Source organism: Pavona decussata, unplaced genomic scaffold (assembly GCF_977016875.1).
Source record: "Pavona decussata unplaced genomic scaffold, jaPavDecu1.1 SCAFFOLD_33, whole genome shotgun sequence".
NCBI classification, from domain to species: domain Eukaryota; kingdom Metazoa; phylum Cnidaria; class Anthozoa; order Scleractinia; family Agariciidae; genus Pavona; species Pavona decussata.
Window position 1 is genome coordinate 26,207 of NW_028145456.1, and position 13,315 is coordinate 39,521.

Below are 13,315 nucleotides of genomic sequence, written 5' to 3' on the forward strand. Positions count from 1 at the left end.
AACGAGTTAATGTCCTAGTCCTTTCCAAAATTTTCCATATAAATAAATAAATAAATAAATAAATAAATAAACAAATAAATAAATAAAATAAACCTCTCCCTTCTTGTGTTTCTTAACCGATACCACATTTCCTTTGATTCATATGGAAATTGACAAATTAAACAAACTTTGTAAAAAAAAACAGGAAATATCACTTCAATAGGATTCCGTGACAACAATACGAACAAAGCCTGCGTGACAACTTCCGGTTTTCTGGGAAAGTGACGAGGAAAGAAAGCCGTATCCACGACCGTTTATCTCCGACGGACGCTTTTCACATTAAGGCTTTCCTACAGTCCAAATACCTTGACTTTCTCTAAAACACAGGCATGTGGCAAGGCTCCAGAAACACTTCGTTGTTGTTCAGCTTAGGAAATTTGCATCAGAGGGATTCATTCGACCGAGCTGATCGAAGAGAGTCGGTAGCTTTTGATCCACATTTCCTAAGATGTCTGCCAGACAAACTGGAGCAGCTAGAACGTTTTCTTAGGAGGGACATGAAATCACCACCAAGGTAATATGCACGGCAAGATTCACAGGCATCAGGCAAAAACTGGCCTATAAATTGCTTGTGCCACAGCTCATGTTTTGTTCCCTTTGATTACTTTACTTTAACATATGCGACCGTACAAACAACATTGAAGCTCATGATAATTTCCAAGTCGTTTTAAAGAAGACTATTTTCAAATTTTCTCTTAATTGCATTAGAACTGGGGCCTGGAGCCTTAAGTGTTTTAAACATTTATATATTGTTTATGGAAGAAGTCATAGGTGATGCTTCAGTGGTATGAAAATGGGGAAAATGCGGCAGTCAATAATATACTGACGCAAGAGAATGTATCCACAGATCAGGTTTACTTTATCTCGCTATATAATTAGCATTTTTAGATGAAATGGCTGGATGGCCCTGTTCAATTCTAGTTTTATCGTCATTTGATTTCTCTCAAACATTTGATATCACTGGTTTCTTACAGACTAGTGATTAACAAACTTTAAGTCCATGGCAGATACCGCCATAAGCCTTATATAGTTAACCGAGTTATAGATATTTTGAAAGATCGACAGCAAAGGGTCTGTGTTGATATCGTGATATCATCAGTTTTGCCTGTTAATCGGTTGTTGTCTCAAGGGACGGTCCTGGAGCCGGTACTTTTCACCATTATGGTTAATTAACGTTAGCTCCCTCCTCTGAGGGTACTTTAGCGATTAAATGTGTAGGTGACAATAACTTGTAGTTTACCTGAAGGACCTAATGTCCCCAAGTTAATTATGGCTTAGTGGAAGTTGAAAATATCAAGAGGTGGGTAGAAGATGATCTGATGAACCTTAATTTAACCAAGACCAAATAGTTTGTTATCAAAAGAAGTACAACCGAGCCTCAGCAGAGCCATTAGTGACATAAAGAGAGTATCGTCTTTGGAAGGCTACTTGGGATAACCTTTCAGGATAATCCCACCCATTAGGATATACAATTTGATTATTTATCGGGAATGGCTCTTAAACATATGCCGGCATATTATCCGAGTAAACTAACGGCTACTTCATACATATCGTCATTATGCATTTAATGCCCTGATTATGTCACTCTTCACATATTGTATAAGGGTCTGGGGGTTAGCTTAATTCATATACCTGGTATCTCAGAGCCAAACCGGCAAGCTACAAAAAAGTGCTCAGATTTGGATATATTCAAAATGCTTTAACTATCAAGTAGATTATTAATGAAGAGATCTGAGTTATGGAACAGTATTGTTTTCACTCCTTTGCATCCAATTTGCATCCACGTAACCCGCCTCCTATAATGCATGAACAATGCTCTTCGTAGCAGGTCACATCCCTACCAGATCCCACGTGTAAATACGGCAAAGTTTATAGTCAATCAACGTCACGCGTGACCAGTATTTTTAAATCTGAACGGAGTTTTGAAATTTACATGTCAGTTTTGAACATCGGTGATATTTCAGAGTTCCTGTAGAAATTACCCTAGTTTATGGATGGGATAAAGCTATGGATTTTTCTTTACGGTACAGCATAAATATTTCAATTTAATATATTAATTTTTTTATTCAGTTAATGTATCTTTTTTCGGAAACATTTTATTCAAATCCCAGACTTTACAAAAAAGAAAACGAATGTTCATTTCGTTCTCGGAAAAAAAACTGGTTACGCGTGACGAAGACTGACTGTAAGTAACAATTTCTGTTATTAATAGGTGTTTATACGATATCTAATTATCATACATCTGTTTATTTAAATATAAGGAGAGTCTTTAACTTTTGTTTTTTTATAAATTTTATTCAAAGCTTTATTTATTTATTAATTTATTTATTTAATTTATACATTTATTATACCACCGTAATTTATTTCATGATGAAGACAGAAATGTAAACCGGTAAAAGTAATAATAATGCTGAAAGAACTGAGTAGAGACAAATCAGTATTTAATCGTACGTGCAAATAATGAAAACAGACCACCGCACAGAATCACGAGTGTGGTTACTGAGACTATGTTGTGTACCTGGATGGAAGACTGAGTCCTATAAGGCGAGGGTCTACCTGAATTTTCCTTTAAAAAAACTCTTAGACTGTTTAATTGGGAAATTGACTAGTAAACACTTGGTAACTTTCAGTTCAAAGTTTAAACGAGGAGTCGCACGTTTCAAATAATGAAAAAGGTACCTGGGGTGCATTATTTTGCCATGCTAACGGAAATCAGAAGTTGTGAGGTTTAGAAAAATAAGATACCTTTCTTCTGAAAAAAAAAAATGATATAAGAAACATTTTTATTAAAGCCATCCGGGTATATTTTTGTTCATGTAAGACATGTCAGTGCGAGTGGGTGGTGCCAGGTAGAGGAGCAAATACAACCATATAAAGAGACGTTTACCTTGTGTCCGAACTGGAATTTTCATACCGTTTCTATGACAAAAGGGCTTTAGAAAAACTCACTACTTCTCTCTTTGATTCTTGGGAATCTCTGTATTAACATCAGTTTTGGTTTGCTTTCAAGGTTTGACACGTCAACTGAAGGAAGCGACCAGTGGTGGAAAGAGCAATTGCAAGACAAGGAGCAGAAGCTTAAAAGCGAATACGATAAACGGTATTTTTTTATTATTATTGATAAAAAATTGTATTGAAATTCAGCTGAGGTGTTCATCAAAATACGTTTCACACTAGATTGCTGTAATCAAGTCACTTCTCTGATTTATTTTCACTCAGCTCAAAGTACAGAAGCGAATTTTCTGAAAAAGATCCAGTGACAACTTATTCATTTTAAATGCATTTATTCACGTTCGTTTTCTTTTAAACCATTCTCATTTGCATTTAAAGCTCATCGACCTCAGCGTTGTCTCAAAGATTCTGTTCAACAAAAAGAATCCGTTTGTCCTAGGCTGCGTCCGTGGCCTTTTCATAGCCTATAGATATTTCAAGTCGTTCACGAAGCGACTATTAGGGTGTTTATGACCTCTTGGTGTACAGGTTCACGTTTGAGATGGAGAAACCACTTTAGATAGTACACGTACAATCGTGATAACGTCCCTCTTAAACCCGGTAATGGAACTTTGAATGTTTTGACCCTAGCAATCCCTTCAGATGCGCCCTGTCCAGAAAACATTCATTTTGTTTTTTGAAGTTTATTTCAGATGTGAAAACAAAGATTTTTCAAAAAAAAAAAAATCAGGGAAAATGAGCTTGTTATATTTTCAAATTTTGGCTATCTTAGCTCTGTCGTTAACACACCCATGTAATTCACTTACCACTAGGTGGACAAAAAGTCAGGTTTACGATCGTTCTCAAACAGCAGATCCTGAGAGAGTCCTTTACTCTTTACTTTTTTCTAGCTGCATGACCACACGGTCAAGAACATCTGGTAATTTATAAAATAAAAATAAAAAATAAAAAACTTTAAAGTACTTCAAAAAGACCATGGTCTCATGCCATTCAACTGACGGGACAAGAATAAAGTGTCTTTTAATTGGGAAAGTACTTAAATCTGACTATTAATCTGGCAGTTTTGAGCGAGTGTGCACTTGATGCAACACCTTTCTTTTCATTAAAATAATTGACAAAATCGACAAGTGGCTGGGCGTCTGTCTGTACTTTGTTGTCAATCCTGTATAGAAGTTCTGTAGTTCAAATCCATGACAGATATAACAATGAAACTTAAAGGCCATATATAGTACTTCCACAGCTGTTTTCTTCAGAGATCCACAAAGTGGAACAATGTTTAACAAAGGTTTAAAACTAAAAGCTGACTGATAAACGGACTTAAGAAAAAAAGGCAAATTTGAAAAAAAAAATAAAATAAAATAAACATGTCCATGCAGTGTTGCGGTCAATCTCGTACCCAGAGTCTTCAGGCTTTTTGGTCATCGGGGCAACGCCGGGAAGACTCTGGGGAATCGAAAAAATTCAATGTTTTTGATTGGCTGTTCCGTAACGGTTTCCATTGTTTTACCGCAGAAATCCTGCGGTAATATAAAATTCGATGTCCCCAGCGTCTTTCCGGCGTTGTCCCGCTGACCAAAAAGCCTGAAGACTCTGGGTACGAAATTGTGTTGCTGTGTTAACGTCAAGTCACGTGAGTATTCAACAGTTATACTAATTTTTTTGCCACACAACTTTTTTGAGATCGCACCGATTAAGTTTGGAGGTGAGGTAATTCTAAAGATTGAAGGTCAGGGTGGGAACTTCATTCCCCTTTTCGTTCTTCATAGGGTAATATGTTTTTGTTTTATTTTATTTTATTCCGTATTTATATTTAGGTACAATGGATTGAAAAATCATTACGAAGAACAACTGAGGAGCTCCAAAGAGACCTTGAAAAGGGAAAACAACGACCTACAAAAACAATTAGGAAATTGGTATGACCTAAAGACCACCAACATAATAATCGTGTGATGTTCCTGATCCATCTTTCTTACTGTCTGTCTTCCTCTCTACCTACATGTATATCTCAAGTGAGGTGACAAACACCGAATTTGTCTACCATTTATGAGTGTTTATTTTACCTCACAAGTTGGGCACATCATTAAACAATGTAACGTCTTATCTCCCCTAATTAATAGCTGCGACATAACGCGCCGTTCCAGCGACAGTTTATAACCTCTATCGAGAATAAACGGGTTAAAAACAAACATATACCGAAGGAAACATTTACAGTAATGTGCTGGGTTGGGGCCATGTATTCTCAGACCCTTGATGTTGCTATAAATATTAACTATCGTTGTGATTGCAATTACACAATTATTGGCCCCAATGACAAAATATAACACTCTATATGACCAATTTGTTTTTGTTTTTTGTTTTTTTTTTTTTCGTCGTTGCAGCGAAACACTGCTCTTAAGAAAGGAAGAGAAAATAAAAACATTAGAAAGAAGACAAGAAGAAGGAAAGGAACGCGCGATCCTGAATGCAGATCAAGTTGCGGGGACAGAGAGGTTCCGAAAAAAGATTGTATTGTATTGCAATTGTATTGATCAATATCATAAAATTAAAAATAAAGATATGAAACAAAAGAACAACAACAACAAGATTAAAAGAAGCGTAGGAACTTGCTGCAGCTAGCGTGGGTGCAAATTAAGTTAAGATGCAGAACGTCCAAACAAAATCCTTATAGTTCCGAGAATTTGTAAAGTGTAGTCTAACACTATTATGAGCACATCTTCCTTACATATTTTTATTTCAAGTCTTGCAATTATCGCCTGGTTAATGGGGCGTTACTAAACACTGAGATGGAACGGGATGAATTGTTATATACCTGTATGGTACCAGTCCATACAGTTATCATTTAGGCATCTTTCCGTACCATCCCGGTTCATTCCTTTAGTATTCCGCTGCATTCCGTGTTACGTGTTGGATATCGCATACTACATGTTTGCTGTGGCTTTTAACCTGATATAGTCATGTATCAAACATGACTAGTGACGATGTACCCATTTTTCAATTTAGACAAAGGGATAATTATCCTCAAGAATTTTGGGAATTGAAACAGCTTCTAGAAGACAAAGAAAAGGAGCTCCAAAGACTCAAGGAGAGGTAAGTCTGACTTACCCTTAAAACTCTAACGTTATCAAATGTAGTTTTTCAATTTTCGTCTGTGACCCGCTCTTAAAAGAGTAATTCTTTGCAGTTCGTTAATGCTGGCTTAGCCTGGGACCCCCTCCGTGTATTTATCCAGCCCCATTTTGATGATTCCATTATGTGGTCCAACAACAACTGTCTTTGTCTGCAGCTTACACCTTTTTGTTATTTTTATTGTCACATGGACATAAACATAGTGGCCCAAATGACAGGAAACTCTGGTTATTTTGCCGTAGAACGTTTCTTCGTTTCGTTTTAGGGAACTAGTATATTAGAAATTAGCACTGTAAGTGACCCGATCTCGTCAAATCACGACACTCGTTTATTTTATGTCAACAGGCGTTTCAAAATCCGCTGACATTAAAATTAAGTTAAATACTCCTCAGAACATGGTGCCATTAAAGCCAATAATACACTAGACCCTGAGCAGCTGCAGCCAATGTTAATTCAGAGTTTAAAATCACAGACTTTTCAATGAGTTTGCCGTTCTCCTGTCTATTTTTTGGTTAGATCGCAAGGTTCTTCTCGATCGTATTACTAAGATTAGTGTATTAAAACGAATGAAATTTGTGTTCGTTGCTCGACAAGTTTGTCGTTTTATTTATGTATTTATTTATTTTTATGTCATGTCGCTGCGTTATTTTCTTCTTTCCCCCTATCTACGTTCCCCTTCCCTTCGAAACTTCAACAGCACTTAAGCGATCACAATGAAATCTAGAGGGTTTAGTGTACCTCCATAGTATTGCCTTCCTCGGAGAATCGTTCAAAGTGAACAAAAAATATCAAAAACCAACCAAGAAAGGTTTAAAATGGTATTGAAATGTTTCAGACATGCTGCAATCTCAGAAAGGAGAGTAAGATCTGACCAGAGAAAAACCGAGGACACGCTAAGTTCTAACAGATTCTCTGAGCTTGAGACTGAATATGTGACCGACCTCAAGGATGGTGCTCGTGTTGATGCGGTGGAAGTTATTACTAATAGTATATGTCGCTGGGGAGAGAAGCCTTCACCAACTGATTATTTAAAGTATTGTCGACTTGCCTGCTTTATTTTTGAGGTAAGTCATTAATTATGTAAGTTTTACTTACTTATTTCTGTTGGAACTGTAGAAGGAACAGAAGTATAACAGAATGGTGTTAAACAATACCAGAATTAAGGTTTTATTGACACGAAAAAGAAAGACGGTAAAAGATTTCGACCGGAACTGGAATCCGCGCAAGAAAATTAAAAGACTCCGGAACCCAAGATAGCTGCCCTACTGCTGTTGACTACTGTTGACTACTGATCACGGAAAGGAAATCAGAAAAAAAAGTGCATGTTTCTTGAAACACTAATAATTAAAAGAATGGTAATTTAAAGAATAAAAATTGAACCCTTTATTACACTCATTTTAGAATCATTGGTGATCCTTGCAATCTGACTGGCTCTCAACAGTGCGATTTATTCACGAATCGCATCGTTTTTAGCCCATCAAGATTAGAATGAACCCGGGTTTCCTGAGGTGGATAAATAGATATTAATATTGAAAAAAAAAACTGTGTGATTGCAAAATGGGTGTAATAAAGTACTAAGTTAACTTCGTGTTGTACAATTTTGCTATGAAACATACTTGTGATTTCAAACGAAACTCACGCTGCACAATCGTTCGATTTTAAAATTACGCGTATGATTTCAGACCAAATTGCACTCCACTCGGTTCAATTACCATTATTAATCCGATTATCCCGCCGGTTGAAGCAATATTTGTTCTCACTGTGTGGCTATCCGACACAGCCAAACAAATGGAAATTAAACACACCCTGGACATGCGTTCGTGGCTGCAGTAAAATGTCTCAGTACAATAGGCGTGTAACTTGATTGTACTCGCAAGCCAAATTTAAGTAAACTTCAGTGTTTGTATAAAATTTGCGATGACCTGGGACTTTCTGTGGAAAGGGAATTAAATTAAAGCCAAAATTAAAATAACCATTTTCGAGGGACGGTTATAATATTTCCTGGATCTTCCGCTAACATGTGAGTAAAAAGCAACAGATAATCATTTTTTCTTTTTTTTTTCATAAAAGAAGTGCGACGATCGCAAGAACATAATTTGAAGGCAATTGTGTCCATTATATTTCTCCAGATACCAATCCGCCAGTTGACAAATCCAAATATTATTTTGTACATTTAAGATGTCTCGATATCAAGAGATATCCCGAGATATGATGAATATATCATATTTACTTTTGACTGCGATTGCCCTCCGTAACCAATGACTTTTACTTGTACTTACACGATGGAGTAGCTTTCAAATGGTATCTATACGTTTGAAGATTTCCAGTGCTCTAACACGATTTGTCTTTTCCTGTCAGACGGCCTACGAGTGTGTTTCAACCGTAAAGAAGGCTTTTATTAATACATCATCTGCTACACTACAACGTTTGGCCTTCGATGCTATCTCGATAGGCATAGAAAAAAGTCCTCGTTATAACAAGGTATATATACAACGCAATATTGATGACTGGATACACTTTGCTGTTAGTGGATTACACTGTGGATTCTAATTTAACTCCAACTACAGTCCTTTCCCGCTTCCCCCCATACCTAAAGAATTGAACCTCTGTCGCCGAACCTTGGAGACCAAAAGTCATCCAATGATGTTCCCTTTGAGACACACGACTTGCGTTGATGACGACGTATGACGTGGCAATGAGGTGATGATTTCCAAATATCTATCGTCCTGGATCCATCACCTTAGTTTTTTTAGATTCCCAACAACTTTAGAAAGCGGAGAAAAATGACCAAAATACCAAAAGTCAATACAGGAACACTGCAATTAGATATTAAAATGACGCTGATCCGAGGAAGTTAACATGTGTTTACTAAATACATAAGTATATCATTTTCTAAAACCCCTACCTGCAAAAAAAAATTAGTTGCCATGTTGCTATCAAGTTCAATGAACATTGACCTGATCTACCAAATTGTTCCCAGTTTAATTCTGAACAATGGCAAAGTCTGGTTGCAGCCAGACACGTCAACCCCTAAAGAACAACTGAACTTTAAATTTTTGGTAGCCAGGTTCTTTATATGGCACTGTAAAGTACGGAAGATGTATCCCACAATAGATTATTTCACGCGCTTCTTTGCCTACTTTAAAAAGTGATCTCAATATATACTGAATTTGCAGGAGGTCGGAGGCAAGGACCCTGTTCTTTTTATTTATCTATTTTATTTATTTATTTATTTATTTATTTATTTATTTATTTATTTATTTATTTATTTATTTATTTATTTATTTATTTATTTATTTTTGTCAAATGTAAACCTTGTATTTTTTATATTTTTTTTATTTATATTTTTAATTTAATTTTATAAAAAAAAAAGTCTGGTTGTGCTTCCTCGCATATTTCGCCACATATTAAAGAGTCGGCGGCGTGAGCAGAATATACTCCCTCCACCAGGGTACGTAGGCTTAAGCATATTTAACAATTGTTAGAAATAAATATATCAATTGACACGGGCTTAACCTTAAAATCTAAGATGTGTTCAAGTCCGTTGGTGTAGTGATTACGTAGGTGTATTTTTGATAAGGTAACCTTAACGCCACTAACTGGTGTAGCGATCACGTTAATTTAGCCAGGAGTGTCTGTGGCGATACTAGAAAGCAAGGGCGTGATTACGCCTTACCAACTGTAAATGCGATAAGCAAACTTTTGAACATGCTTCTTATGTCAAAGCAGTCACCGTAGCCCAAAAAGAGCACCGCCATTTGGGGCAATCCTTTACAAATTCTGGACTGAATAGATATCCTCTTGAAAATAACTCGAGTCGTATTGGAAACAGGGTGACATCGTAACCTTATTTTTCAAAAGTTTGCGATACTTGCTCGATGTATTTCATTTCCAGCTTTACTTTACTTTACTCTAAACTTATGTACTTGTAATCCTAGTCTATTATTCATTGTAACTTTCTGTGTTTGTATGTCGTGGTGAATAAATAAATAATAAATAATAATAATAATACTGCTAACATAAATATAAAAGTTCCTCGAAACGTTTCTCAGGTTGTCAACTATAGTTAAGATAAGGCATTTTATTTTATTGATACTTGTTCTATGACTTAACCAAAAATGGATATTTTCAAATATGATTACTTATCCTCGATTAGGTTAAAATTGTATAAAGGGTAAAAAACGAAAAGAAGTTGTATACGATTTCTTTCCGAGGCCTTGGTTGAAATAAGACGCTTTTTGTCAATCTTTTAATTAAACTAAAACAATCTTTGTGCTCACGAATGATATGCGCACCGAACAAGCTTTAGATAGACCTCGAAATAGAACGCCTTTAATGAATAGTTATATGTTGAAGTCTTTTGGTGTCGTCTGGAGAGATCTAGAAATATACTTCGGTCCCAGACAATAATTATGTCTGGCGAGATTTAGAATTGCCTAATTGCGAATTAGGTTATAAGTGTTACCCCAGCCATTGATGGATTGAACGTCATTTTGAAAAGGGGTTGGCCTAGTACCCCACCCCCCCCCCCCCCCCTCTATTATGTATCATAATACCTTAAACGTTGGTTTTGTGATTGTGTTTGTTTTCGTTTTTGTTTTTGTTTTTTTTCGTTTTAGTTTTGGCCGGGGACATACACCTATGCAGCAGAAACCTCAACTGAATTTCAAGATGCACTTAGTGAGGTGATGATTCTTGTTAAAGACAAAGCAAAGAGACACGATGTAACTCAGCTTGTTCAAGTGAGTTTCTGAATAGCTGTAACTCGGAGGAAAAAAATTAGATCTATTCACCGGAAAATTTTTGAAAAGATGCCCGATGAATACTTGGGCACTGTGAAACGATACCAAATCATGTCTTTTCAGAACCATGAAAAGAAAGAAGAAAGGAAACAGAATAGAGAGGAGAGAGAAGAAAAACTATCAGACGTTTTGTGTTTACATTGCCAATAAAAATACCATTTGAGCGTGCCCGGTTTAAAAAATCCAGTAAGATACACAAACTATAATTATTATATATACGTATTATGGGGAAGCTTACCTCCTTCCTATTGTTCCGTCCTAGCCACTTGTTTTCGTTCATCGTTTGCTCACCAAATATGACTAAACATATATTAAAAATTTTGGTAAAATGAGTTGATGACAGTTAGACAAAAACAAAAAGCAATAAAAAAAGATTGCATGTGCATGTGCGTGCGAGGGGTTAAATTTGGTGGTGTGAAGCCATGAATTATTTATTCGCAAAAGAGAATCTGAGAATACCATGAAGTAGTTATAAGGCTTTGCCAGAGTGGCAACAATAATAGCAAGGCACTGATATTTTCCCCTCCACTGCAGGAAGTAAAACGTGCAGTTGACACTAAATGGATACAGCAAAATGGGTTTCTTCCACGTTATGACAGAAAGGTTTTGTATGGCTTGGACAAGTACATAAGCTACTGTACAAAATTTGCCTGGTGCATGGTATGCCAAGTGCCTCCGCTGAAGATTGAATACAACAACACCGTTTATAGCTCTAGAAGTCACTCACTGAGCCCAGCATTCAGTTCTTTGGAAGACTACAACTCGTCTCACTGTCCAATCTACCCAGAAACACAACAAAGTGTCAGGTGCTATCTTTGGCCCACTCTACAAGATAGCGATGGAAGGGTCCTTGTAAAAGGAGAAGTGGTATTGAAAGACAATTGACCTTTCCCAGGCTTCTGAATTCTGAAGATCATACACCACTCAGTCTTCTCCCAGATAGCTCTAAAAGCGGTTATTCGGTTGACCTTGCAAATATATAATAGAAACACTTTAATTGTGATTTATTCTGTTTGTAAAGTAAGCCATCAGTGTCTTTCTGATGTCCTTCTCTTTTCTTTTTATCGAACGTATAGACCAGGTGTCTGTAGCATCCGTGAAAGTATAAACGCTCCAATGACGAACGATATTTATTTATGTTTAGTTACCATTTAGACGTAATTTTCAGCCACTTTGGAAGAAATCTGTAGCATCGACATGGATACAATCTAGTGATTTATATGGCAAGCCAAATGTAGCAATATTCAATTCGTCTAATTTTATATTCAGTTTTGTATTATATATTCAACTATGTGTTTAATATTCAACTTCTATTCGACATTCAACACGCCTTTTAACATTCAACACGTTATTTAACATTCAACTCGCCATTTAACATTCAACTATTCATTTAACATTCAACTATCCATTTAACATTCAATTCTTCATTCAACATTCAACTATAGCATCTATAGCATCGCTTGTTACAAACATGGCGGCGTCGTCTATGGCGGCAATGCCGGTTACGGAAATGGCAGCCTATGAAAATGATGACACAAGGCTCGAATTCGATGTGGAGTCTGACTTGCCAAGATTTCTTTCCTCGATCCTTAAACAATGTCTCTGCTAGACGCTCACTTTATCTTGCACTTGTGAAGTCTCAGTTATCCTACGCGACTCAAGTCTGGTCACCGGACAAGATTGCATTAAAAACTCAGATTGAAAGGGTTCAAAGAAGGGCCACAAGGTGGATCCTCAAACAACCTGTAGGCGTAATGTCATGCAGAGACAGAAACTTCTTCCTCTGACATTTGACCGCGAACTCAAAGATCTTGTTTTGTTTTTTTACAAATGTCGGAAACGTTTTACTGATCTTGATGTTTATGATTTTGTTTCTCCTGTTTCTCACGGCCGAACCAGACTAAGTAATCGTTATAACCTTAAAACTCCTGTGTGTAAAACTAGCACTTTTCAGGCCTCTTACTTTAATCGTATTGTTAAGCTCTGGAACTATATCTGTAAATTCTCACCCCCTACCAGTTTTTCAACTACTCCTTCCTTCCGCAACTTTGTTACTGAGCACATGTTTGACCTTTTGCAGAATCACTTTGACATATTCTATCCCTGTACCTGGTCAATTGTACGATCCTGCCCCTGTCATACCTAGTTTTTTTTAGCGTTTTTTGGTTGATCATGTTTTAATTATTATTTGTATCATGGGAGGTGCCTAGCATGGGTCCTCGCGTCCCGTTCGCACCTGCCCTTTTGACCTTTTCACTTTAAATCACTTTGCACATATATTTCATTTCTTTCTGGCTGTTTAATTTGCTGTATTTAACATCTTTAATGGTCAATAAAGCTGTAAAAAAAAAAAAAAAAACTGACTAGATTTCCCAGTCAAAAGTAGATGACGAAAT

At 36.5% G+C, this 13,315-nt stretch overlaps 1 protein-coding gene across 1 annotated transcript; it reads left to right on the forward strand.

The window, feature by feature from the left end:
* Window positions 1-244: 244 nt before the first annotated feature.
* On the forward strand, window positions 245-11,916 carry LOC146484431 (uncharacterized). Its single transcript, XM_085104795.1, has 9 exons — window positions 245-553; window positions 3,050-3,139; window positions 4,806-4,904; window positions 5,370-5,480; window positions 5,992-6,078; window positions 6,953-7,181; window positions 8,476-8,598; window positions 10,737-10,859; window positions 11,454-11,916. The coding sequence occupies exons 1-9, from the start codon at window positions 369-371 to the stop codon at window positions 11,802-11,804; spliced, it is 1,398 nt and encodes a 465-aa protein (XP_084960921.1). The 5' UTR covers window positions 245-368; the 3' UTR covers window positions 11,805-11,916.
* Window positions 11,917-13,315: the final 1,399 nt, after the last annotated feature.

What these genes read in the sequence shown, in the direction of transcription:
- LOC146484431 (XM_085104795.1), top strand. Translation starts at nt 369, where the DNA reads ATGTGGCAAGGCTCCAGAAACACTTCGTTGTTGTTCAGCTTAGGAAAT. An exon ending in TTGCCTGCTTTATTTTTGAG is followed by an intron (nt 7,182 to 8,475) that starts GTAAGTCATTAA and finishes TTTTCCTGTCAG; the next exon opens with ACGGCCTACGAGTGTGTTTC. An exon ending in ATGTAACTCAGCTTGTTCAA is followed by an intron (nt 10,860 to 11,453) that starts GTGAGTTTCTGA and finishes CCTCCACTGCAG; the next exon opens with GAAGTAAAACGTGCAGTTGA.